This window comes from Centropristis striata, chromosome 6 (genome assembly GCF_030273125.1).
Source record: "Centropristis striata isolate RG_2023a ecotype Rhode Island chromosome 6, C.striata_1.0, whole genome shotgun sequence".
Lineage (NCBI taxonomy): Eukaryota > Metazoa > Chordata > Actinopteri > Perciformes > Serranidae > Centropristis > Centropristis striata.
In genome coordinates, this window is record NC_081522.1 from 14,457,599 (window position 1) to 14,484,012 (window position 26,414).

General features: G+C 41.3%; 1 protein-coding gene across 1 annotated transcript; it reads right to left on the bottom strand.

The window, feature by feature from the left end:
• Window positions 1–257: 257 nt before the first annotated feature.
• On the bottom strand, window positions 258–26,352 carry kcp (kielin cysteine rich BMP regulator). The gene is made up of 46 exons (XM_059335683.1): window positions 25,798–26,352; window positions 23,992–24,524; window positions 23,509–23,581; window positions 22,436–22,740; window positions 22,184–22,352; window positions 16,038–16,108; window positions 15,834–15,927; window positions 15,006–15,088; window positions 14,827–14,920; window positions 14,655–14,734; window positions 14,482–14,567; window positions 14,305–14,395; window positions 13,290–13,389; window positions 13,084–13,169; window positions 12,906–12,999; window positions 12,645–12,794; window positions 12,467–12,573; window positions 12,221–12,314; window positions 11,938–12,111; window positions 11,779–11,861; window positions 11,592–11,685; window positions 10,503–10,685; window positions 10,167–10,337; window positions 9,860–10,033; window positions 9,659–9,741; window positions 9,468–9,558; window positions 9,312–9,394; window positions 9,050–9,223; window positions 8,605–8,784; window positions 8,225–8,489; window positions 7,671–7,753; window positions 7,495–7,588; window positions 7,238–7,411; window positions 7,070–7,152; window positions 6,279–6,399; window positions 6,093–6,175; window positions 5,675–5,774; window positions 5,497–5,585; window positions 4,503–4,605; window positions 4,260–4,402; window positions 3,836–4,008; window positions 3,270–3,381; window positions 3,086–3,187; window positions 2,429–2,593; window positions 2,036–2,336; window positions 258–1,065 (listed from the first exon to the last, which is right to left on the bottom strand). The coding sequence occupies exons 1-46, from the start codon at window positions 25,898–25,900 to the stop codon at window positions 845–847; spliced, it is 6,315 nt and encodes a 2,104-aa protein (XP_059191666.1). The 5' UTR covers window positions 25,901–26,352; the 3' UTR covers window positions 258–844.
• Window positions 26,353–26,414: the final 62 nt, after the last annotated feature.

Here is a 26,414-nt window from a genome sequence, read left to right on the forward strand (position 1 = left end):
GCTGTACATATGGAGTAATGAAGTCTGGGACATACACAATGATGTAATTGATAATTGATTATTGATGAATTGATATCTTGTCTAGACAAGCATGTTGCTTCTCCCTACTCCTTTTCGGACATACAAAGTCTGTACATTTTTAACTGTTGTTTTTATAAACAAACAAACACTATATTATTTTACCTATATTTGGAAACAAATTACATGTTGAATTACAGGAAACTTACAAGGAAATTGTTACAAAAATAAAGTGTTACCAAGATTAAACCACACGTATTGATGACAAAAAACAAAATACCACAAATATTAGTGAAGCCTTTGTTTATTTGTACGGTGGAGAGCTGAAAAAAAAGATTACCTGAGATTATGTGGCTTACTGTCTCTACAGTCAGACATTCGCACAGTGCTGAAATAAACCTGTACAGTAAACAAATGTTCTTTTGGTTGTAAATAATACTGTTAAATAATAATAAAAAGGCTGTGGACAATATAATCATAGATGTGTCAAACAAAACAGGTAGCGACAATATCAATGAACATGTGAAATCAAGACGACAAAACTCTTGTGTAGTATAAATATTCGGTGCTACATATGACAATGTTAATAAAAACACTAAAATCCACAGGTCATGGAGGTTCATCTGTTTTTCCTTTTCAAACTTTGGTATACAGTAACAGAAGGTTTATACAGTCCTTGAGTGGATGGATTGAGGATTTTTAGAGGTGGCAGTGCATGTGTGTGTATGTGTGTGTGTGTGTGTGTGTGTGTGTGTGTGTGTGTGTGTGTGTGTGTGTGTGTGTGTATACAATTAAGTGTCCACTAGAAAGTTAGCAGTCCAAAGAATTATAGGGGTTTCCCATGAATGATCTTGGGACACTTTTCTGGCTGTATGCAGTAGTTGTTGTGTAGAACCAGACCAGCAGGACACTGGCAGCCTGGGACACAGGGCTTGAAGCAGTGGCTCTCTATTACCCCCAGTGGTACGTCAACGTTGAAGCAGGTTACGGGACATGGGGGTCCGCACTCGTCAAACACAAAGCCCCTCTCCACTGGACAGCCCACAGCTGTGGAAGACAGCAAGGGAGAGAAAACAATGAGTGACTGAGAACACTGTGACCACTGTGGCTTCAAGGGGGACCAGTGGGAATTAGCAGGTGTCAACAATAACATTAAGACTGTTGTGCATGGCTTGTTAACCATACTGAGTTTTTAATTCCAGTGTGTGAGTCATAAAGTGAGTTTTGAAACCTAGGAATAAAAATAACATAAAAATGTTATTTGACATGTGATCATTATTTTATTGAAAGGTATAATATGATTATCTTGCAATGTAGTTTTGTGGAATTCTCACATATCAACCCTGATCTTTCTTATTGTTTCACAATCAATTTCAAATCTTTAGTTAAAGATATATTTTTAGCCATTTTTATGCTTTATTTAGATAGTGACAGAATCATAGATGGAAGGGGAGAGGGGGAAAGACTAGAACCCAGGCCACTGCAGTGAGGACTCAGCATTAATAGCATGTGCTCACCCCTGTGAGTTAGCAGGGCACCTCTTGGTTTCACATTTTATTGTTTTTCTAACAATACTCTATGTTTATTACAATATAAGCAACAATCAAAAGCAAGTATAAACAGTTAGGTAGTCCAGACACATAGTCCAAAATATTAGAAAATTCACAGACGAGGAAGGACATCTTAAAAAGCCCTTTATTCTAGTGGCTAATTCATTAAAAAAAGGCAACATGTTTCAATCCAGCAACCCAGTGGTCCAAACATGTTGGCTTTTTCCCCCTGTTTTCCAAGAGCACCTGAGACATTTTTTATTTATAGTTCAACATGCAACCCATCATCCATTTTTCAACATGCCATCAAAAGTTATTTTTAAAAGAAAAACATAATTACTCAGTTTACAATAAAGTTAACTTTTGAGCGATGCAGATTATTTTTGCATGTAGCACCCCACTGCTCAACTAAAGGAGCTGACTAATAGGACATGTTATCAAGACCTTTGAGTGCATGTTTTACTCACCACACAGTGATGGGCTCCTCCATTGCAGGACGACTCCGGCCTCTCTGCACTGACTGGCGTAGGCCTCCAGTGTGTCACACAGACACTCATCAGTGTTGGCCCCGCAGGCACAGAGGTCGTACACACAGGCTCCGTACCACGGCTCAGGAGGCACCACACGATGGCAGGGCTTAAAGACAAAAGACTTCAGGACCTTACAGCGAGCATTAGCCCCCTTCTTAGCCTGGTAGCCTGCCTCTTTACAGGGGTCAACATCCTCACCGGGGCGACAGGATGAGAGGGAGTGGCTACCGTTTGTGACCTAAAATGAGATACAGATGTTAAAAGACTTGTTTTTGTATGACAGTTTCATTTATTTTTTTTTATTACAGATTTTTTATGTGTTTCTTTTACCCTCCAGCTGTTGCCAAAGTCAGACTCTGATGGGCTGAGTCGTCCGCTGGGCATTCGAAGGTCATCCTGGTAGTAGTTGTTGAAGTTTCCGCAGAGGCCGCAGGTGTGGCCCTTATAAGAGCCTGGCACACTCACTTCCAGATGTGAACGCCCACTCCATAGTACCTAAAGTGTGTGACAGAATTGTGTCTGTTCTTGTTTTCTTTCTTTTTTTACGACATACTATACTATGACTTTTCAAGAAATTATAATGACATTCTATACTATGGCACTCTTTTTCATGAAGTTTTGATGACATACTATACTGACTTTTTTTCAACTGTCATATTACAGTATTTCGATTTTTGGTAAAAATTGTCAAAATTTAAAATGCCTAAATTTGCTAGAAATGGCCCAGTTTTACTCTGCTGATACATGTAGTAGTATCATGTACTACTACATGTCATGCACACACACACACACACCATATTTTGGGATGTCCAAAAGTGACCCCCTCAAAAAAAATTCATACTATAGTATGTCGATTTTTGTAAAACATTTTGTTAAAAATTTAAATGGGTCAATTATAGTCTGTTGATACAAAAAAGTTTTCCAGTCTTATGTCATTCACAGAGACATAACTAAGTATAACTTAGCTGAGAGATAACTAGACTGTACCTTCAGCCCAATGTTAGTGTTGAGTAAAATGGTGTTGGTTTGTCGTTCTACGTAGATGTACGGTTCTCTGAGGAACGGTAAAGTCACAACCTCATCGTTCACCTGAAGAGCACAGAAATGTCTGAGTGGATGCACAACACAAACATGACTATATAAAAAATGATTTGCAGTATTTCACACAAACCTTTACAACCCAGTCCTGAAGTAACTGCACTGTGATGTCTCCTATAAACACAGTCACCTCTTTGGTCCAGGACACTCCTTTACGCCCACGATCATCGTTGGTGGCATGAATACTGAACAAACAGACAGGAATCATTGATCAGGAAATAAAGAGTATTATGTAACATTTAATTATTATTTTTTTAATAAGCTCACATTAAATAGCATTTTGTTTGTTGTTTTCTTTTATTGGCACTTTTTCAGTGGGATTAAGGACTTGAAGTTGTTGTTTCCTGTTCTAAATATTTAACTTCTAATCTTTTCTCAAGGAGTTTATAAACCAAAGCATCTTGAAAAGTGAATGTTTTTGCAAACTGACACACACAATCTATTTTACTGCTGCAAATTCTTGCTCCTTCACGTGCAAATAATGTGTAGGATAGCAGCTAAATCCAAAGTACTTTTCTGCAAACAGCTCCTCAGCTGTCATCGTGATTCAGATATTTCTAAATCCTGTTTGGTGCATGTAAGTATGTGATGTCTAGCATCGCAGAGCACTCGCTCAGATAATCATTTTGATGCACTTACCTGAAGTCTCCACCCTCACAGTCCTGTGCCAGGATGTACGTGCACGCTCCCTGGAAGTGCAGCATGCGGCCATCGAAGGTGCGATAATGAGGATCGCCGAACACAATGCAAGTGGCTGGACGAGGCAGGCAGTGAGGACAACACAAACCTGGGACAATGGCTGGCATCTCATCCTGAGACACACACATGTACACACACACACACTCTCAGCTAGACTGACTGCAGTGTCAAAATGAGCTCATCAGTAAACACTGATTAGAAATGTCAGATATTTAATGTGTCTCTACAGACTGGAAGTTCCTTTCAGGATATGATGAAACACTGAGAAACACTGTGTGTGTGTGTGTGTGTGTGTGTGTGTGTGTGTGTGTGTGTGTGTGTGTGTCCGTGTGTGTGTGTGTGTGTGCTTGTTTGTTATACTGACCGTTGCACAGGTGAGGGGAGGGCAGCGCTCACTGTGACAGTGCACGTCTCCAGACACACACGTACAGCTGGTGCACTCATCCACTTCCCACTGTTCGTTAGAGTGATACACAGTTCCCTGGTGTAAACAAGACGCCCGAGAGTCTACAACACACACACACACACACACACACAGACATACATTTAACTTGTTAGGCAGAAAACAACCGTTATGGATGCTTACAGTATTGGCTGGCTGTAATACCTTGGCATTCATAGCAGCATTTCCCTGGAATCTTCACTTGTGTTTGGCCGTTCAGACAAACTGCAGGTAAACACTCTTCAATGCTGCACTCAATGAAGCCCGACTAAGGATGACACACAGAAAGAACAGATTACAGATGGTGTGAACGGATATAAGACCTATCAATAGTCTTGGGTCCAGTAGTGGGAAACACATTTACTCATGTACCGTACTTAGGTACAATTGTGAGGTACTTTTCTTCAATATTGTCATTAAATGTTATACTGCTTAATACTTTGACTCCAGAGAGAAATTTGCACTGGCAGATATACACAGTCGCCCATAAAGTTGGAATAAAATATTTTTTACCACTTTCCATGAAATTATTTTGACAATGTGATTTATTATGAACAGATGTCTTTATCTTCTCAAAACTTTAGTTTTTGTGTCTGAAAACAGAATTATTATACAACTTTATGGGACACCTTTTAGTTCCAAGTTACTTCTTATTTTAAAATTTGACATGTAAAACGTACTTAGTTTATGAAATATGATGCCTCATTACAGATTAAAGTACCCAACTGTAAATAAAATAGTTCAATTTAGGGCCACCTCGAACAATTACATAATTTAGTGCCACTTGCAGCAATTATAATGATCAAATAATACAACACGTAAAGTAAACAAGTACTGACCTGATTCTAAATCAGGTTTAGGTTCTATATGGAAATGATGAAAAAGAAAGGTGCTAAAATGCAGTGTTTCAGACATAGGGTGAATACAGGTTCCAATAAACAGTATGAGAAAAATATTCTCCATGTTTGACTGTCCTCATTTAAATCTGTCCTCAAAACCTGTTATTGAAGGCCTTTTGTCTCTAGTCTTTTCTGTTTTAACTTTTATCTGTGTTAATATTTGCTCTGCCATATCATCTTGTATTTAAACATTGTGTTGTGAAGTGATATATTTAGTTGAAGCATTGCACGAGGAGTGCGAGTATTTCTGTAAGACTCACGTTACAGGTACACATGACGCAGTCATCATCGCTGTCTGTCCAGCTGCTGCCGTTGGCCACACGTCTGTTCTGACCCTCAATCACACAATCTGCATTAAACACAGGAAGTAATTGATGTTTTAATGTTGATAAGACTTTCTTAAAATGTAAAACAGGAAGAAAGGTGATGTTATCTCACCTTTACACACAGGGCAGCATGAATCCGGGGAATTGACCTGTTCATGAAGAGGGCAAGTAAGTTGGGGGCAGTTTCGGTGTAAGCAGGTCCACGTCAGGTCCTAAATCACAGACACACTGTCACTGTACTGCACAGAGTCACCATGGTGTGTTGAGTTTGATCAGTACCAGCAAATTAGATCTAAAGGTGCCAAGATGTTGAACTAATACTCACTTCACTTCATCTTCAAGCCAATGAAATATCAAAATTTAACATGTTTTCTGACTGATTATATTCTAATTAGTAACGTGAATGTTGTACGTGTGTCGGCTCTCCTCCTCAACTGCAGATTGAGTCATAGATCACTTTATGCACTTTATTACTGGCATAACGTAACTATAACTGATCACAAGAAAAGTGTCATTGCCTGCTACGGTACCTTGCACTGGCAGGTAAAACAAGGGTCATCTGTCGCCAAGACCTCGTTCCCAATCAGAGAAGAGGTGCAGTTACTGAGAGGCTCTAAAAAAAATACAAAAATATGCATACAAATGTAAGAGAGTTCAGTGACGATGCAGAGACAATATACAGTGTACCATACACACCACATATACAGTGTACTGACGTGCACAGACAGGACAGCAGGAGTCTGGACCAGAGAACAAGATGTTGCTCTTAGGACAGTCGACCAGACTGGGACACTGCTTTCTGTAACATTTCAGGTGCTGCTCTCCATCTGGCATCACCTGAGACACACACAGGTTATATTACAACTATAACTATTTCTATTCCAATACCACCCTTGGAGCTTCTCTTTCTGTTACTGCTGCATTTACCTCTATTATCAACTAGAGCTGAAATAATTTGTTGATGCATCTATAAATTGTTTGACAGAAGATGAATCAGCAACAATGTTTTTTTTTTATTTTTACAAGTTATTGTGATCATTTATGTATTAATCATTTAAGGGATTACAGTACAGGTGAATGGGGTTATGTTTAAGTAACAGCCTTAACATGTCCCCAGTTAATTACTTATATTAAGATATTAAGATAATTACAATATCTAAATGAGCCATTATCTAATAACAACCCTTGGTAAAATTTTGAATAAATCCAAAAGTGCAAATAGACAAAGTGTTGTAAAATGAAACCATTAATGTGTACATGTTTTATTTCCACTAGTCTGAAGAAGATATGTTATGGAAGCAAAATATGTTAAAAATTAACCAGTGTAAGAAATTAAATAATGCTGATTTTGGCTGTAGTGTTTCCCCATCTATCTAAAAAAGAATATATAATAAAATATTCTGTGGTTACAGCTTCTCCAATGTGATGATTTACTTCTGAAGTTAACAGGTTAAACATGAAATTGTCACAACCCAGTTTCCAACTGTCAGGTGTGTATGTTTCGTACCTCACAAGTGCAGATCTGACAGGGGTCGTCGGCTGGATGGAAACTGTCACCTGGACCATACACTCTGCCCTCAAATACACAGTCTGCTCAGAAAATAATCATATCAGATTATCAAGCACCAAAAGAAAAGACAATCCGAATATGAAACACAAAGCTAATGCACCTCACCAGCACAAACAGGGCAGCACTCTCCGGGTACGTTGATGAAGTTGATGCAGGGAGATAGACAGCGTACTTCAGAGCAGGTGGTCACCCCGTCCACACACATACATGTCATACAGGGAGTGGAGTCTGCAAACCAGCTGCTGCCCTCAGTATGCTCCTCTCCTCCATACATACAACCTGAGAAGGCCATTTAAAGTAACTGGTAAAACTATTTCTATCTGGGATTATAATTTTTTTTTTTTTTTTTTTAATCTGTTTACCTCTACAGCGAGGACAGCAGGCTCCAGAATCAGTCACCTGATGCATACAAGGCAGCTTGGGACACTCGGGAGGTACACACTTCACCTCACCTGCCTGCAAGACTCGGATAGATTAGTACTTAAGCACAAGGAAAGTGCAAATATGAAGGGAAAAGACCGAGATGGAGGAGTCAGACCTGGCAAGTGCAGGTGGAGCAATGGTTTGAACTCAGGGTCCACGTCTGCCCGTCATTAAACTGCTGTCCACCGAGCATACACACTGAGACCAGAGACAGACAAGAGATGAAGATGTGAATAATTTTGTGCATATGTGATTTTTTTGTAACCATGTGTTTGAATTTGAAATGACTCTTAACAATTTCAATGATCATCAATGATTATCAATCTGGATTGTTCTGGTATGAGTTACAGAGTGTTATGGATGTCTGCCTTCTCTCAAATATAATCGCACTAGATTGCACTCAACTGGTCAAAAAATACATATGAAAAACTCAAGAGCAATATCTCTTTCTAGAAAACAAGATAATCTACAGACCTTGTTGTGAGCAATTTTATGTAGGAACTACTTTAAAAAATATATATTTACAGAAAGTTGAGGGTGAAGCCTGGGGTTTTTAATCTGCAACCTCACCGCTAGATGCCACTAAATCCTGCAGTTAAACATATTACAGGATCCGGTAGAAACATGTACGCCTTCTCATAGTATTTACTCAAACAGTTCAGAAAGTACCTGTGCACTCAGGACAGCACTGTCCTGGCTTGATAACTGGTCGGACACAGGGTGTTGCTGGGCAGACCAGGGGCACACAGGTGACTGTGCCTCTGACACAAGTGCAGCGCTGGCAGGGGTTGGAGGAGGATGTAAAGGTGTGACTGTGAGAGTGGACGACACCTTCATACAGACAGGAGTCACAGACTGGGCAGCAGGTATCTGAAGGGACCGGGTGGGAACACTGGACTGGACAAGGTCTCCTCTGACAGTTCACCACCTCATTCTGATCAGAGGACGGGATGAAGGGACAAGTAGGGAAGACAGACAAAGATGGGCAATCAGAGAATTTGCATGATCGGATAGTTTCTTTTTCATTCTGTAAGAATTGTTGGACTAACCAGGCATGAGCATGATGAGCAGCGATCAGAGTGCAGAGTGAAGGACGAGCCGGACTGATACTCTTTCCCCTGATGAAGACAAATCCCTGTGCATACAGGGCAGCACTCCCCAGGAGGGGTCACTGGACGCGCACAGGAAACACTTGGACAAGACACATGCGTACACACAACACCACCATTCTGTGCACAGAAACACACACACACACACACACACACACACACGGAGAAGCAATGATTGTTTGCAACATACTTGGTTTAATGGTGGAAAAGTGGATTAGACTACAAATTGACATGTTCTTGTGTTTGGAAGAAATTTTAAGCAAATCCCTCAAGGCATTCCTGAGATATGTTCACAAAGCTGGGATTTCTCCAGCCATGGCTGTCGCCGGCACAGAGCCATACAAATATACAGTTGATACAAATTACAATATGTGTGTGTTGGTACCAGACAGGAGCAGAGCTGGCAGTGGTCTGAAGGGTGCGGGAATCTCTCTCCGTTGAAACAGCCTCGTCCATTAAAGTTGCATCCATCACAAACTCCACATGCACAACCATCCAGAGCTGGGTGTGTGCAGGTCACAGCAGTGCATCTTCGCTGTGCACACACCACTTCACCTTTCTATGGAAACAAAAAAAAACATAAGATGAACAGGAGCTGTGAGGGTGAAGCAAGTCCTCAAACTAAATGCACCTCTTCTCCCTCTCACTGAGCATGTGCAGTCCTGGCATCTGTCCTCTCTTCCTGGGAAGGTCTGTCCGTCAATGTATTTCACCCCTTGGAAGTGACAGCCTACACACAGAGTGAAACTTCAATTACTGACTATATCAACTCACACATATAAACTATGTTGTAAGCTGGTTACCTTCACAGACAGGGCAGCCACATGGGTTGGTGACTGGATGAGGACAGCGTGCTGCAGGACAAGATTTCTTTGTACATCGCACTGAACCACTCTGTAAGAAAATAAGCATGACATGTTGTCTAAAGAGACAGGAATGTATCTAACCAGCAGGAATGTGTGTGTGAATGATTGTGTTGATGTGTTGATGCTACCTGGCAGGTACATTCAGAGCAGAGGTCTCCTGGGTCAGGGACGGACTGCCCATTTGCGAGGACTATGCTATTATAGAAACAGCCTGTCACATAAAGACAGGTTCATTTTGTCATTTTGTAATCATGGGAATGATGAACAAAGACATTTAAAATGATATTTAACTAGGAAGGTGGGCAGAGTTTGAGTTTGAGTTTACATACTTTCACATTCTCCACAGCATTGTCCGGGTGGTTTGTAAGGGTGGCTGCATTCTCCATAACAGGGTGTCTTGGTGCAGATGACATCGCCTCCGTAACAGTAACAAACACCACAGGGGTCTTTGTCATCACTAAACTCAGTACCATCAGGATATTCTCTACCATGAAACATGCAGCCTGCAAGTAGAAAATGAGAGATTAAGATATCATTTGGGAAAAACTTTGGAAAAAGTAAGTTGCCAATAAAAAAACTGTTGACAGAAATGTCTCTGGATGTTCCTTAGTAACTAGGATAGCAACTGTTACTCACCATCACAGGACATGCAGCACTGTCTCTGGACTGGGTGGTTACAGTTGGCTGGTGGACAGCGCTTCCTCTCACACCGGACGGAGCCCTCACGGCAAACACATGCTGCACATGGATCTGATGGATCATCCCACGACTCCCCACTAGCTCGCTCTCGACCCTCATATAGGCAGCCTGCAAGACAAATACATAAAAGAAAAAGTAGAAAAAAAACCAAACAACTGCGTCAATCTTACTGAGGTCTTTTGTTGCAACAGATTACATAAAGTGCTTGATCAAAATACATAAACTGCTTTATTCTTAGGTTACAATGTCTTGGCAGAACTTTAGTAACTGTACCTTCGCAGGTCCGGCAGCACTGTTGTGTGATGGGGTGAGAACATGGAGCAAATGGGCAGTTCTTGCGCTGACAGTGAACTGTCCCATTGGTGCAGACACATGATCGACAGTTGTCAGTTGGGTGGTAGAAACGCTCAGTGTGTTTGTATGGTCGTTGTTCGTACATACAGTCCACCGGAGGTGCTGAGGGAATATCAGTGAAAAGAATCAACTGCATGCCTTCACTATGCAACTTCATATTCTTTGCTGTGTTCAACCATCATGAGCCAAGAAACAAACTCAATAGCAGATGATCACACATATTAACATAACACCAACCACAGAAGATGTGGCATGGACCGACCATGGAAATTTAGAGGTATAGAATTTGTCTGGAAGGAAAATCTTTAAAGTCTAAATCCTTAATGGCAAATAATTTAAAACAGATGCTTCAAGGATTTTTACAATGGTCTCTGCTACGCTTTCTGTTTTACAGATAAGGAGCAAATGAAGACCATATGAAGTCAGCATGTCCTATATAAAGACAAAATACCAACGGGTATAATAGCTGCATTTAAAAGAGCTCACAAACAATAAGAAACAGTCAAGTATAAAACCATAATGCTGGGGGCTTTGGGAGATATAAACAGGAAGTAAAATGTTCCCATGGAATCAGTAAGGTAGCTGTGGGCTGCAACTTAAGCCCAGTTTGCTTTAGCCTATTTTTGTTTACATTTTGGCAAATTGCAATCATTTTGAGTATGCAGAATAAGCCATTTGTAGTTCCTCTTTGCATGTGCAGATTTATAGACAATTATTTTTTAAAACGTGTACAAAAAAGTGTAAGTCACACTGAATATAGAAATATTCGTTTGATGCAAATTCAGGCATAATGGTTAAAATAATTTGCCTACATGAGCCTCAACTGCTGTCTTTCTTGAGAACCAAATTAACTTAACAAGAACTAACCTCCTGTAGATCTTTGAGCACTTTTAGGCAATCTTTCCTTTCACCCCATGCTGAATCTTTACCTCACATATATCTCACTGTTCTCCTCCTTCCACTGTCATTTCTCACCCTTCTGAACCTTTTTCTCTTGCACATGCTTACCAGGACACTGGGGGCAGCAGTCTCCAGGCAGCACATTTGGGTTGGAGCATGGCAGCGGTGGACACCTCCTCATCAGACACTGGACATTCCCATTCTACAACAAACACAGCACAGATTGAAATAAAAACCTGCTTAAAGAAGACCACAGGTGATCAACACAGCACCATTAGTCCTGCATTATACTTACTATGCAGCTGCATGACCTGCATGTGTCAGTAGGATGGGGAAACTCCTGTCCATTGGGATACTCTTTCCCAGCATAACTGCAGCCTAATGCAGAATTTTGTGTCAATTTTAATTAGTTAGATGTATTTGTACTGCTTTAGGAAAATTCATGTTTCCTCACCATTACAGTTGTTTTGACAGCATGTTCCAGGTCGAGGCGCGTTACAGCGAGGATGAGGGCATTGTGCTTGGTGGCAGTCAATCTGACCGCTCACACACTTACACTCCTCACACACACTTACAGGGTTTGGAAAGGCTTCTCCATCTACAAATATGCGGTTTTCGAAGGAGCAGTCTGCGAAACACATCAATGTTAGTGAGCTGACAAAAAACTAAAAGAAAATTCAAACCCCATGCATTACTTAATTTATGACCATATATGACCAGTCTCAGAGTTTGAGTACCTGGACATTTAGGGCAGCACTCTCCGGGTGGAGTGTAAGGGTTGGAACAGTTGAGTGGGGGACAAGGTCTTCTCTCACACTCTACACTGCCATACTGAGGAGACAGGAAGACTGTATAAGCATGTCTGAAGGTAAACACAACTGTGCAGTGTGTGTGTGTGTGTGTGTGTGTGTGTATCTGTGTGTGTGTGTGTGTGTGTGTGTGTGTGTGTGTGTGTGTGTGTATGTACATGGAAGTGTGCTCACCTTGCATGTGCAGATGTGGCAGGCGTGGTCAGGGGTTGTAAACCTCTGGCCGTTGCTATAGATACGATGGTTATAGGTGCAGCTTTCACACGCTGCACAACAGGAGCCTAGGGAAGGGAAAGAGTTAATGATGTTACACAGTCACCTGGGTATAAACAAAGATCAGACACACTCTTACCGGTAATCTTGCTGGGATGCAGGCACTCGGTGGGGGGGCACTGAGTGTGTGTACACACCGTCTCTCCGTTCACACAGGTGCAGCTCGAGCAGGGACCCTCAGGGTGCCAGTTGGAGCCTTCCTCATATTCTACTCCCTCCAACACACATGCTGCAATGGGAAACAATGGAGTTGTCATATATTAATTCATGAGCTGCAGCTGTGTGTGTGTGTGTGTGTGTGTGTGTGTGTGTGTGTGTGTGTTTATGAATGCATTATTACCTTTGCAGATTGGACAACAGAGATGTGGGTCTCGAATGGGGTTGGAGCACTGGACAGGAGGGCACTTCTCTTCACGGCAAATTACATTCCCTCCCTATAATAGATCCATGGTATGAAAACACTGTGACTACAGTGTGTTTCACTTTAAAGCAGCATACAGAGCCATGCACAGACTTGCCTTACACCTGCACTGCAGGCAGGGTCCACTTCCAGCAGGGGTGAACACTTTTCCATCAGCATACACCCTCCTGTCGTACTCACATTCTGTGGGGAACAAATACAAACTCCCATTACGTTTGCTTGAGTTTGAACAGTAAAAGTCCAACTGAAAGATGGCATGCAATAGACAAAACAAACTTGACAAAGACGTGAGGAAATTCTGACCATTGCATGTGGGACAACACTCTCCTTTGCGCTTGGCTGGATGACTGCAGTGCGTTGCGGGACATAAAGAATCCATATGCTCACAAGACACTTCACCTGCCTAACAGGTGGAAACAAGAGGAGATTAAATGTGTCACTCTGATAGAGTTTAACATTCAGTTGCTGTCAGATACAAAAGTTCAACATCTCTGTGGAATCAGCACAATCATGGCTAGGAAAAAAACAGCACAAATTTAAATTATTTTTAAAAATGTGAATAAACTGGTATTTATGTATACAACACTTTTCCAAGTGCACGAATATTGAAAAAAGATTCTCCACATCCTATACATATTGAACTATTTGCATTTTTAAAACCTCTTCTTATGACCTTTCATGTTGTCTCCTCTCTGCTCTGTGAAACAGCTTGCAGTTCTGTCTGATTTGTTTTCTGTGAATATTTGTCACGTGACCATTGGCTTCACAGTGTCGCTGAGGAGCGCAGAGTTTAATGTATTTAACAGGATCTAGTTATTTCAAAACGGTTTATTTTTGGCAATGTTTTATATAAGACATGTAGAATAAAGTAATTTTTGAAGAAATATCTCAATTTTGGTTACTGATTTTTATAGAAACATGATGATCCATTAAAGGAGTATCACAGGGTGTCAGAAAGTTCAAACTCGTCGATAATACCTGTTTCTACAGTTTCTTTCAACAACAATGGTGTATTTTTGACAGTTATAAAAAAAAGAAAATATACTTTTTCATGGGGTTCAGAGGGTTTAGCTTGAGTTGGAGCAATAACTACGCTTGGTCAGTATATTAGCCATTAGCTCATTGCAAATATACCAGCATGTGTGACATTTTCAGGACTTAATCCCATTTCCAAATGTAATCACATTTATTTAGAAAAGTAAGATAGGTTTGGACAGGTTTTCTTTGAACCCCTGAGTCATGAAACCTTGCCAACACATCACGAGCCTAGTCACCTGAACATAAATAAACCCTCAAAACTTTGCCAGACTGAACTCACAGAGCAGCGGCAGTGGAGGCAGGGGTCTCTCCTGGAGGGGAACTTCTGTCCGTCCACATACACCTTGGACTCATATTCACACTGCTCACACCTACATGCCAAACACACACCATAAGCATTGAAAACTTCCAGGAAATGTTTGAGTTGTCTTGAAAGTAGGAGATTGAAAGTGATTACCTTGGGCAACAGTCCCCAGCACGATGCACAGGGTTTCGACAAGACAAGGCAGGACAGGGAAGAGTTGAACAAGCCACGTTTCCATTCTGGAGGAGAAAGTTAAAATAAAGATAAACTTTATTAATGCACACACAAAATAAAATTATCAACATGATGATAAATAAATGACGTACCACACAGGTGCACTCTTGACAACGGTCTCCAGTAGGGATCACGCCTCCATTAGGGAAGTCATGCCCGTTCACACCACAGCCTAAAAGACACACAAAAACACACACTATGTCTCAGTGGTTCAGTAAAGTCAAACATACACACACACTGCTGCTGTGAAGTGAAGGATCCCACCATGACAAACTGGACAGCAGGTATTGGGTGGAGGAGCTGCTGGGTTTTTACACTGGGTGTTACACTGCTCCCTCTCACAGCGAACGTGACCCTCCTGGAGAAAGGGGAGAGCCATAACAACACAGATGAAAGTGACAGAAAAGATGGAGGGTTTTATTGTCAGTCAGTATCAGACCCACCAGACAGTAGCAGACATCACAGGGATTCTCCACCAGCCTCCACTTGGCTCTGTGATCATACTGGACACCAGAATGGATACAACCTGCAAACACATTTTTTACATATTGCTTCACTGTAATGGTGTTACTGGCAATGAAGTGACATTGCACATTGTAATAATCTGATAATGTGATTTTTAGAAGGGGTTTTTGACCATTTTTTATCAATTCTCAAGTGGTCAAAATGGTTACATTCTGCCCCAATTAATGAGCATGGGAATGGCCATCAAATACTTTCATCATAATACTCGAAGCAGCTGCAGAATGGAAAAGGTTTATATTGACAAGTCTAAATCACAAGAGTTTCGAGTTACAAAAACTCTTGTTTCTCACAGACCCCCAAAAAAGAATTGCAGTTTCCTTTAATGCTTAGCAGATGTATTGTCTTCCTAAGGATTTGTTAAGATCTTCCAGTCCCAAGTTTTGGGAAAATTTTCCTAAAACCTTTGTGGGTCAGTTAGACACATTTTGGAACAGGGCCGATAAATGTAGACTCCAGTTCAGTATTTGGATATATTTCAAAGGGGCTTTTCCCCTTTCTTTTGTAATATAAAAAATAATCTATGTTTTGGGCACATTTTTTTTATTCAGAGGGCTGTCAAATGAAGATTTATCTATTTGTTTGTTGGATACTAATATGAGCTCATATATGTTTTATGTGCAATGGTAATTTTGGTAATATTAATGGATCTAAATAAGGATTTTCATGAAGTTTACTAAGGCACATTTAATGTTTTGTTTTAGATTTCTTTCTCTTACAAAGATTGTTGTACACAGATGTGTCTTTACCTCTGCATCGCTGGCAGCAGTCTCCAGGTACAGTTTCTGTGTGTGTGCAGTCCAGTGAAGGGCAGCTTTTGGGATAGCATTCCCTGTTACCACCCTGTTGCCAATAAAGGGACACAGAAGTGAGAGAAAATGATGGGTACGGGAAAACAAGAGAAATTGCTCAGACATGGTGAATATGTTTGTGTTAGTGTAGAAGATACTCACCTTACATGTACATGTCTGACAGTCATCTATGTTGTAGGACACATTATGAACTGTACCGTCGGGCTCACACCCTGAAGATGAGACAGAAGTTTATACACATTTTTGAGCATGTATGTCTGCATGTCGCCAAGTGATAAAGTTGGAGAGTATACTGATAGTAAGAAAAGAAGAATGTGGAAATAACTTTGAGCATTACAGCTGGTCCAGCTTTGTCTACCGATGCAGATTTTCTTCACCTATTCTGTACTCTAGGTCACTGGGGAACATCTGGTTCTGCTCTCTCTCAAGTGATGACAGAACAGTGTGGTTCTGATGTAATATACATGTGCTGGCTCTCACACACATTTTATTTTATGGGCCATAACCATAACCACAAACGCCTGCAGCCTTCCAGCCGTTAAAGACTACCACTGGCAAGTCTATTAACACTGGAAGAGGTTTACCGTTGGAGAAGCAGATCAGATCTTGACCTTTACAACTTCACCCATTCTGTGGCTGTTATTGCGATGAAAAAGAACGTTGTTTACAGTAAAACCCATACCGAACACTGAAGAGCACCGTCGCTCAATTTTGTTTCATCAAAGGCTTTCAAGGAGCTCTTCATTTTCTCTTAGCTTGGACATTTCAGCAGATAATTATTTTAATGACAACTCTCCAAAGGACAGAGACAATGTGTTTGTGTGAGAGAGGGCAATAATCACAGAGTGCGAGCGAGGCTAGTGAGGCTGCCTACTGTGCCAGCAGCCAACAGGCATTTCCTCTAGCAAGTCAAGCATGCATGAGATCAAAGTGTGTGCGGGAGTGGGAGTCTGTGAGTGTGTATCAACTGGGTGCCATTGGAGTCTTCTGGCCTACATGCAGAAACAATTAAGAGGAGAATGGATGAAAAAGCAGAGACTGTGACAGAGAGAGTAGTCAAGGGGGATGACAGAGGGGACACTGGGCTGTTGGGGTACATTTACATTGATGGCAAAAATGTTCACAGTAAGCAGCACAGAACAAAGTTTACATAACTCTGTGGGAGTGAACAAAGGGAGAGTGACAGAGAGAATTAATGAGGCCAGTCCAGCATTAACTTATGTCCCATGATTCTTTCACTCCATTATGGCAGGCGGTTGTACACAGTTAACTCAAATGACAAGGTCCTAGAAAACTTGCAGTACCTACGCTTTGGCAAATGGTAGCAATGCAATTTTTTAAAACTCTATTCACATCATCAGTAAGTGTAAATAACTTAATTCTCATAAGACAGTTTCATCGGGCGGGGCTTCAAAGCTGAACTAGGCTTTCAAAATATATTTTTTTAATCCATTCATAGTTTACCATCAAACTTTAGGCAATAACCTAATATAACACAACCTGCGTTAATGTGTCAAAAAAAAAATTGTTAACACTATAAAAAAAAATCCAATTGCAATATCTCTCTCCAGAATCAATATTCTTACCACAACAGGTAAGTCAGCAGAATGTTGTTTGTTTGTATATATAGAGCTAATAAGAGTAAAAGTCAGAATGTAATTGTGGTGGTCCAGAGAAAATATTTCAAAACATGTTTTAACATCGCTAATAAAGTATTTGTCCTATTTATTCCAGCGTCAGTCCTTTCAACAGTCATCGTCATCATGAAGTGCTTTCTTGCTGCTGTGAAAAATACTTTTTCCTCCATTTTTCTTGAAAATAATCCAGTCTCTACCAACCATGGCACATTACATGGTTTCCAGTAGTCAGATCATGCCACTCTGTGAAACAGGAACCACAATTTCGCACATGGCAGACAGCCTTGGGGTACTCATGACAAAGGGCCTGATAGCAGAGGTCAGGGCAGCTGATGGGTGCCGAGCCAAGGGGACAGCCGCTGAACCAGTGGAGCTTGAAACAAAACCTATGGACAGTGTTTTGATAGAAAGGGGATCACAACATTGGTTGAAATGTTAAAAACATTTTTTAAATGTTACTTACTATTTATGATATGCCTATTGCCGTATTACCCCTTTAAAGCCAGCTTGTAGATCTCAATTTTTGTTTTCTGTTTCGAATACCTCTACTGAAATTTACCTGAGGTTAGTTGTGGGATGCAAAAGCTCTGAGGAGAGGTTCATGTGATTCACTGAATCAGGAAACTTACAAACAGCTGTTTAACTGACAGTTAAAAATGCAAAATAATGCATGGTTCTGCAAAGGCAAAGCTCTGTTTTCATTACAAAGTTATTGAAAAAATGTTACTAATTAATAGAAATGGAAAACTGGCCACCTTAAAGTGGCTCTATGTCCAATCACGAGGGAGGGTTCAAGTTAATGTTTATTGTAAGGAAGGCACTTGGCAATAATTAACCGTGCAACTCACTTCAAATGATGCCTCTACGAAACAAATAAACACTTAGCTGTGTCATACCACAAAAAGCTTCAAAGCCACAACAGATTGTGGGCTGGCTTTGCAAGGCAATAGTCACTATTTTCTTGTAAGGCTGATACCTGTGATCTGGTGTGATTGGAAGCCATATGTTGCTCCTATTTTGAGTGGCTGCTGTACCAGCATCATCACTTTCTGGCTTAATTTGTCCCATCCATTCCTTCTCTAGTTGACCATTTAGAGCACTGCTATTGTCCGGATTAAAAGTCATCCAGTCCTGTCTGACCCATTGTTGGGGCAGGGCGGTGATCGGAGGGCAGGTACGGGTGATGCGGTTTAAAGCTCGGTCACTGGAAGACATCAGCTGTTGCTGCGTGTGGAAGTAGAACCGCAGGTAGTACGGCCCATTGAAGAACCAGTTGCAACTGTCTTTGTCGTAACCATCCGTTCGAAAGCCGAATGCATCAAACCCGCCGTGATCCAAACCAAATGGATCAAACCCATGGATACTGTAGCCTTTGTCACTGAAGAGCTTGGACATTATTTTGTCCGTGTGAATCTTATTATCAGTCTCCTGCTTTTCATTTTTTTCTTTTTTCTTTTCATTCTCAAAAACCACAGCCTTACGCATGCCAAACCAGGAGACATTAGAACGGTTGAACCCATAACGGTTGAAGCCAGACGCGTCATATCCATCTCTATCAATGAAGTCCCGGTTAAATCCATCTTTACCATAGCCCCACCTGTCCCAACCGCTCCGGTCATAGCCTTTATGATCATATCCGTGTTGGTTGAACCCACTGCTGTCAAAGCTGCCACTGACAGAACTTTTGTGGTTGGAGTTGTGTTGTTCAAAACTACGCTTTCGATGTTTCAGACCTCTTAGTGAGTGTGTTTGTAATGATGTCATGTTACAAGGTGCCCCAATGGTTATGGGCACATATACAATACACATCTGCCTCTGAGAAGACATCACATCATCAGGGGTAACATCAAAAGGCTTCATTTTCACATGCCTCCGTGTAGCAGGGTAAGGGATGTCCCTCTGAGCATGATCGTCTCCGGAAGTTTGTCTTTTGGATCCATGCTGATGTTTGTCCTGCCATTGTGCCCACAGCTTGTCCATGTATGCCATGTGTGACAGGTACAAAGGGTCATAAGCAGCCAATGACGAAGCCATGTGACCCCCTACCCAAATCCTAAAGAGGCCAGAAAAAGTCTGCAGAGACTGGGAGAACAATTGGAAGTCTGCCTGGTTTACAGTTCTCTGTAGGGTCACTGCATCCGGCAGCCATACCTAAAGGGATCAATGTAATCAGTTAGACAAACAGCTCAAAACACTGCAATATAGAGAGAGTATGTTGAGTTGAGCTGTCAAATGGATAAAAGCTGTTTGACAAACCGAAGAGTTGAAACTCCGCCTGAGACAAGGGGACCAGTGGAAGCGGGAAGTCAAGCCTTGGAAAGGGTGATGTGGGACGCAGCTATCACCGTCTCCTCCAAACAATCCAGCCTGCCACGCAGCTGAGGACTTCATCGAACCAGAGTCCACTGCCCACTCAAAATATGGAAGTGCCAGTTTGCATGATGACACTGACTGCAGCTCACGCTCTACCAATCGCAGAAAGTAGCGATTCCAAGGGAGGAAGAAGGTGTGATCACCAGCCAGAGGAGAGAACTTGGCTCTCAGTAGTGCAAAGCCCTTCCACACAGCTTTATCCACATGCAAACACACACATTAAACACACACATTAGTCAGACACAAGTAAACCCATTATGATGATACAAATGTACACTTTGAATTTGAAAAAAAAATAAGGAACACAAATATTTAAAGTTACAGTCTTACCTGGCCGGGCATAGGCTTTCCTGATAGCCCGTTGGTACAACCTCCTCTCTTTCAGTGTGAGGTCTCTAATCTCTTTACGCTGAGTCAGGCGTCTGCACACACAGTCAACTCTGCCACTACGTGTGCATGTGCACTCTTCACAGCCTTGCCTGGACCATTCCCCATATCTCCACAGCTTTTGTTGAGAGAAACAACCACAGTCTCCACCACATCTCACGTCAGAGCACTTCACTCCAGGAGAAAAGCTTGTTACTTCTGTTTCCTCAGGTTTATTTTCCACCAAAGCTTGGCACTGTGTTAGAGTTAGGTAATCACAGGTATAGGTGAAGTCTGGATCCTCATGACAGTCTACACTTTTAAGGTTTCCTTTCATGTCGTCCAGCTCAGGAGGGTTGAAGTCTATATTGCCGTACCACACTTCATCCTCCAAATTATCCTGGTCATATCCTGAAAAAGTCCTGTTTACAGATGAGATGTTGTATCCCTGTTGGGTGTAATTATGGTTGCCGGTGAGAAGTTTTTCCCTTGGTTTGCGGAGACAGCATGCACCCAATATGCACTGGTTCCTACAGGCATTAAAGGAAGGGAAGTTGTTGCTGCTGATTCCAGTGCAGTAGAGGAAGTCCTCACAGAGGCCAGAGGTAGGATTAAAGGCCCAGCGGCGTTGCAATGGCCGCATCCCTTCACAGTTGTTCTCTGGTTTGGGAACCCAACATGCCTAGAAGTGGGGAGGGGGGGACACAGGGCCTCTTACCCAGCCTTAAACCCCACTGCAATGCCCATAGCCAGAACTGACAAAGTAAAAAAGTAAAGCACTGCACTGCTATTGGGTTCACCCAATCCAGCAGGCCAAGCAAAGCTCTACAGCTAAACCATAAACACATAACAAACAATCACAAGAGTGATCTAAAAAGTAGATCAGATACACTAAAGGAATTAGATGACATTTTGAGAAACACAGTTGTTTACCTTTTTGCTCAGAGTTAGATGAAAAGGTTTCTAACCATCTCACATCTGGCTGTCAAATGTGAAGCCACAGCCAGGAGATGAAAAACTTGACTGGAAATGGGGGAACATGTTACCTCATTCCAAAAGTTAAAAAATCTGCCGACCAGAAAGTACAAAGATTGGTATTGATCTTCTTATCTAACTCGTGAAAAAGTAGCCAGTATTTCCAAAATGTTTACCTCACTACTGTGGTGTAAAATGAAGCAGAGGCAATTGCAAAGATATGCTAAAACTACAAGAAAGTACAAGAAAACTACAGTAACACAACACTTAACAGAAGGGGGTTCAAACCTCCATTTTCATTTATGATTGTGACCCACCTCAAGCATTTCAAAAGTTCTGGAGACCTGCCAGGTAATCAAACAAACAATAAGGAAATCTTGGAAACTAAAACAATAAAACATGTACAATACAGTAGACAAAAATGAGAAACGCACACAAGAATGTATACTCAACATTACAATAAGCATCTACTGCCTTCTTACTAGCAGAATGGTTAAAAAAGCCTCAAACTGATAGGTCTTTACATTTTCACAGCTTGGACAGAAAAGTTTGAGACCCACATAGACATTTTGTTATTTTAAAGCACTTCTAATCTACTCCACTAATCCTGGCACAAAAATACCTGTCTCAGCTGTCTTTGACACACTGGTCCCTTGGTGTTGGGGGGACAGGAGCAGTGAAACCCAGCAGGGTCAGAGGTCAAGATGAAACATACGCCTCCATTTTGACAGGGGTTAGATAGACATGGGTCTGAGAGAGGAATGGCCATCTGCAAACTAGCTACTTAACACCAGTTGAATGCGTGTTAATGTGAGGTTGTCAAGAAAAAGGTAGGTTTTATTGTTGTTGTCTGTTTTTGTATGTGTGTGACAAAGATAAAGTGAGGGAGGAAATGAGGGAGAGAAAGACAGCTGTCAGAAGCTGAGTCAGTTTTACCTCTTATGTTAGCTTGGCATTTGACCTTTCCAGATGTGCACATACACACAGTGTTGATGTCAGTCTGCCAGTGCTGGCCATCCTCTACTTCACGGCCCTCCCATACACATCGCTGCCTCACACACTCACATCCCTCCAGGTACTGTACCCGTGACTGTAGGTCTGCATTCTGCAGGAAAACAAAAATACCATGTCACGCCACTTGACATTATTCTTTTATGTAAAGTCATATAATCTAAATGCTATACGTACCTGGGTTTTGACCATATCCAGCATAAGAGCCAGCTCCTCCAGCCTCTTCTCCAGCTGCTTCAGCCTGTCATCTCTCTGTGCCTGAGAAGCAGCGTTGACTCCATGAGGAGACCCCGGGGGCCCCAGCACCACACCTCTCTGCAGCTGATCACTCTGGACATCCCGGGGATAAGAGCTAGTTTGGTCCACTGGCCTGCGGCTTGTTTGAAGTTTACTGGGGGAACCATGTTGCTGGAACATTTGACTGCTGTCACTCTGAGAATCTGAGCTATGGGCGTCTTTGTACTGAGACGGAGATAGAGCATCTGCAAGGAGAAAGAGGAAGTTGATGGAAGAATAGATTCCTTGATAATTCTTGAATGAATAAAACAACAAGTTTGGAGCCTAAACACACATCCTGGAAAAATGCTGTCAAAATGAAGACCCATGGGTAGGAATAATAAACAAACTGTCTGGGGGACTATCTGCCTCAGGGGCCAAAAGACATGATCTACTGCACATAAACCATGGTGGTCCCACTGCTGAGTTTAAGGAGTATCTCACTGTTTAGGGTTGTAGGTGGAGTTGCAAAATAAAGTTATTAAAAGTTTTAAAAACTGTTTGTGACAAGAGAACTTCACTGACAAAAATGATCTCATATCCCACTACAAGAGTACTCAAAATATAATAAATCACCATGGTCAGTGATAAAGAGAATGGAGGAAAAAGGAAAACAAGGAGGGAATGACATGCAGCCCCTGATATACTGTCAGTTCAGCAGTGTCTGTTTCTCAGCATGTCGTTACTAACTGATATATGGGTGTAAGTTAAGCGCTACACAGTGCACACAAGCATGCATAGACATATTCAGAAAAAGTGAAATCAATCACAGCTCTCCAGTGAGCTTTGAAATGTTTACTATAAAAGACATTTTTCTAGGGCCTCTGGGTATGTTTTGGCAATCTCCATACACATAAATCCTAGTTCTGTGCTTAGATGGATTCAGAAACATTATATCCTTTGATTTCACCCTCCAAAGAAAGAAAAAATAATTTACACTCAGTTTCAATATACAGTAGATAGACTTTCTTTACCTGTTACATTGTCACAGAGCCACGGCCTCCTTAGATAAGCTTTAATTGAAATCTCAGCAGTCTTCAAATATCCCTGCATTTATAAAGAAACACAGAAATGCTCACATACAATATTTTAATATACAGGGGGCTGCAAAAGTAGATATAGTTGTAATGTTTGTATGATCAATAAAATGTGTTTTGTGCGCACATTTTGTTTTCATTACTGTATGTTTTTGTTAACAAAAAATATGGAATGTAGCTATAAGTTATGTAAAATAAATATACTGTATTTCAGATATATAGTACTATAAACTCAGTGTTTAGTGAGTTTTTCTTTTACGAAATCCCGCATAGTATCCCTGAAATGTTTTATCTTTTTGTTATACTGCTAAGTTACGTCCTAAAAGATTACAGTGAATAGTAGGTAAATCAGTAAAAGTGATGTCTCATGTTGTCAGTATGCGACTGTGTACAAGTCTGCAGTAAGTGCAAGAAACTCACACTAAATTTGCTGTCTTTCTTCCCTGGTGTGCTGGCAAGAGTGACAACAGCATCTTGAGGCAGCTCCAGGTTGATTCTCTCTTCACTTTTTATCCATAGAACCACAGCTTCTTGACAGTCCACAAAAAATACCAGTCTGTCAGGCTCCAGGCTCACAGCCAGCTGGACCCAGTCCTCCCCAGAGAAAGGGTTTCTTCCAGGGAAGTGAAAGCTGGCATGGCCCTGAGCTCCTCCTCCAGCTTGGTAGTCCAAATGCAGGGTGTTATTGAGGGTGGAGGAGATGATTTGGAGAACGGGCGAGGACGCAGAGGAGAGAGAAAAAAGAGTGGCACTGGAGCCAGACACCTGACGCCCTACCAAGTGCACCCCCAGGCTGCCCTGAAGGTTGGAGTGCAAGAAGTGGGAATATTCCTGAGGAAGAGTCAGGTACGGCGCTCTGGGACGTATTTTGTATGTCACACTGCTGGGACTCTGCAGTCGGGCCACACCGCTCATTTGGGTGGACATGTTTAGAGCTGCCAGAAGGTCGATCACTACGAGAGATGAAACAGACATGACATTCATGCATGCACATCCATATCATACACATACTGCATGAGGTCATGCTCTGTCTAATGGAGGATGACACAGTGGTTTCAGGGTTGTGATGAGTGTAAGTCTGTGTGAAAGCGAATCAGAATGAAGCCATTCATCAGCCAGTCACACATGGCTGCCTTACTGACCTCAAACGCAACACCAACAGACCAGCATGGTACAGTCTGATCTGTCTGCCTCTTTAAATCTGGAGATAGCTCTTCACTGCTAAAAGCTTACACTGAAAGTTGGGAGACAGTCCAATTTGGTTTATGGGATAAATAAGTGCCCCCCAGTGATGGAAAATAGCTAAGTACATGTACACAAGGTGACTAATTAAAAACAATTAATGCTAAGTACATGTATATGAGTGTCTACAATTTACACCACTAAATCTCAGAGGGAAATCTTAAACTTTTTACTACATTTATCTGCCCATTATAGTAACTTTCCAGGATAAAGCTCATCTGAGGAAATGTGATGTATTGTTATACAGTCGTGAAAAAAAAATATTAGACCACCCTTGTTTTCTTTAATATCTTGTTCATTTGATGCCTGGTACAACTAAAGGTACATTTGCAACTATCAAATATAATGATAACAACAAAAATAGCGTATAAGAGTTTAACTTAAGAGTTTTGGTTATTATCAAGAAATTGGCTAGATATCAGCTCTTAAATTAAACTCCTATGAGCTATTTTTGTTGTTCTTTCATTGTTGTTCATAATTATATTTGGCCAAACAAATGTACCTTTAGTTGTACCAGGCATTAAAATGAACAAGAAATTGAAGAAAACAATGGTCTAATATTTTTTTCCATGACTGTAGATTAATAATAATAATCAAGATGATCTCCATCGCAACAACAGTCATACAATTTTGCTGGCACCTAATTAATCAGTAACAATAATTCAATACTAAAATATTATACATAACACTCTGTTGTGAGATGAGCATTTACAGCCTACATTTTACTTTTCTGGAAACATTTTTTAATTTTTTATTTCTACTATATTTATTGTTACTTTAACCAAGGAAAAGGGTCTGTTGTTAACAAGAATAATGATAACGAATATAATGATTTATGTAGCACCTTTCAAAATCAAAATTACAAAGTGCTTTACAATGTAATTAAGGTACAAATCCAATCAAAATCAAAAAGCGCAATAAACATAACTATAGAAATGTAAATTAAACAACCACATACTAGTGAGCACACTTTTGTAAACTCACCATTCTCGTGGTTGGGACCGGAGTGCCCCTGCACAGACAGCGCAAAGACCCAGAGCAAATGTATCCCCAGCAGGACGAGCGTCCTCAGTTTGCCGCTCTCCATTCTCCGGGTGGAAAAAAGAAGAAGAAAGCCTGGATTCAAATCCAAACAGTTTATGCACAAGGCATGGTGTTCATCGTCGTTTTATTCTTGATCTGGTGACACGGACAATGGATGTGTCCTCTGCGAGCAGACCTTTCCCGAAGAGCGCGCAGGGGAAACATGAAACATCTGGATGCAGGCAGGGCGTCACTTCTCTGCAGTCACACACTTACATTCCCCCTGGGGCCATATCTAAAACACACTTTCACTCCATGATCACAAAGGCGAAGGGTTTGATAATTATTACTATCTTTGCTCAAGGTGCGTGTTATTTTTATGAGAGAGGTAGAGAGAAAAGGACAAGCATGCAGAAAAAGTTCAGGTGTGCAGTGCGCATGAGGTCACCGGCTCTTGTTTCTGTCTCGCTCAGTTTCCAGTCCCAGAAGAATAGCCGTGGGTGAGGTCTTTTCTTCCTCTGTTTTCCCTCATTTTGTCAGGGAAAAAAAAGGCCCATCTCTCCACCCAGCACTGCTCT

Bases quoted from the DNA above. Each gene is read 5' to 3' on its own strand.
- kcp (XM_059335683.1), bottom strand. From the start codon at position 25,900: ATGGAGAGCGGCAAACTGAGGACGCTCGTCCTGCTGGGGATACATTTG. The intron at 6,176-6,278 runs GTCAGTACACTG...TATTTTTTTTAG, and splicing joins CTGCTGTCCTGTCTGTGCAC to AGCCTCTCAGTAACTGCACC. The intron at 2,337-2,428 runs GTAAAAGAAACA...ATCTCATTTTAG, and splicing joins ACTTTGGCAACAGCTGGAGG to GTCACAAACGGTAGCCACTC.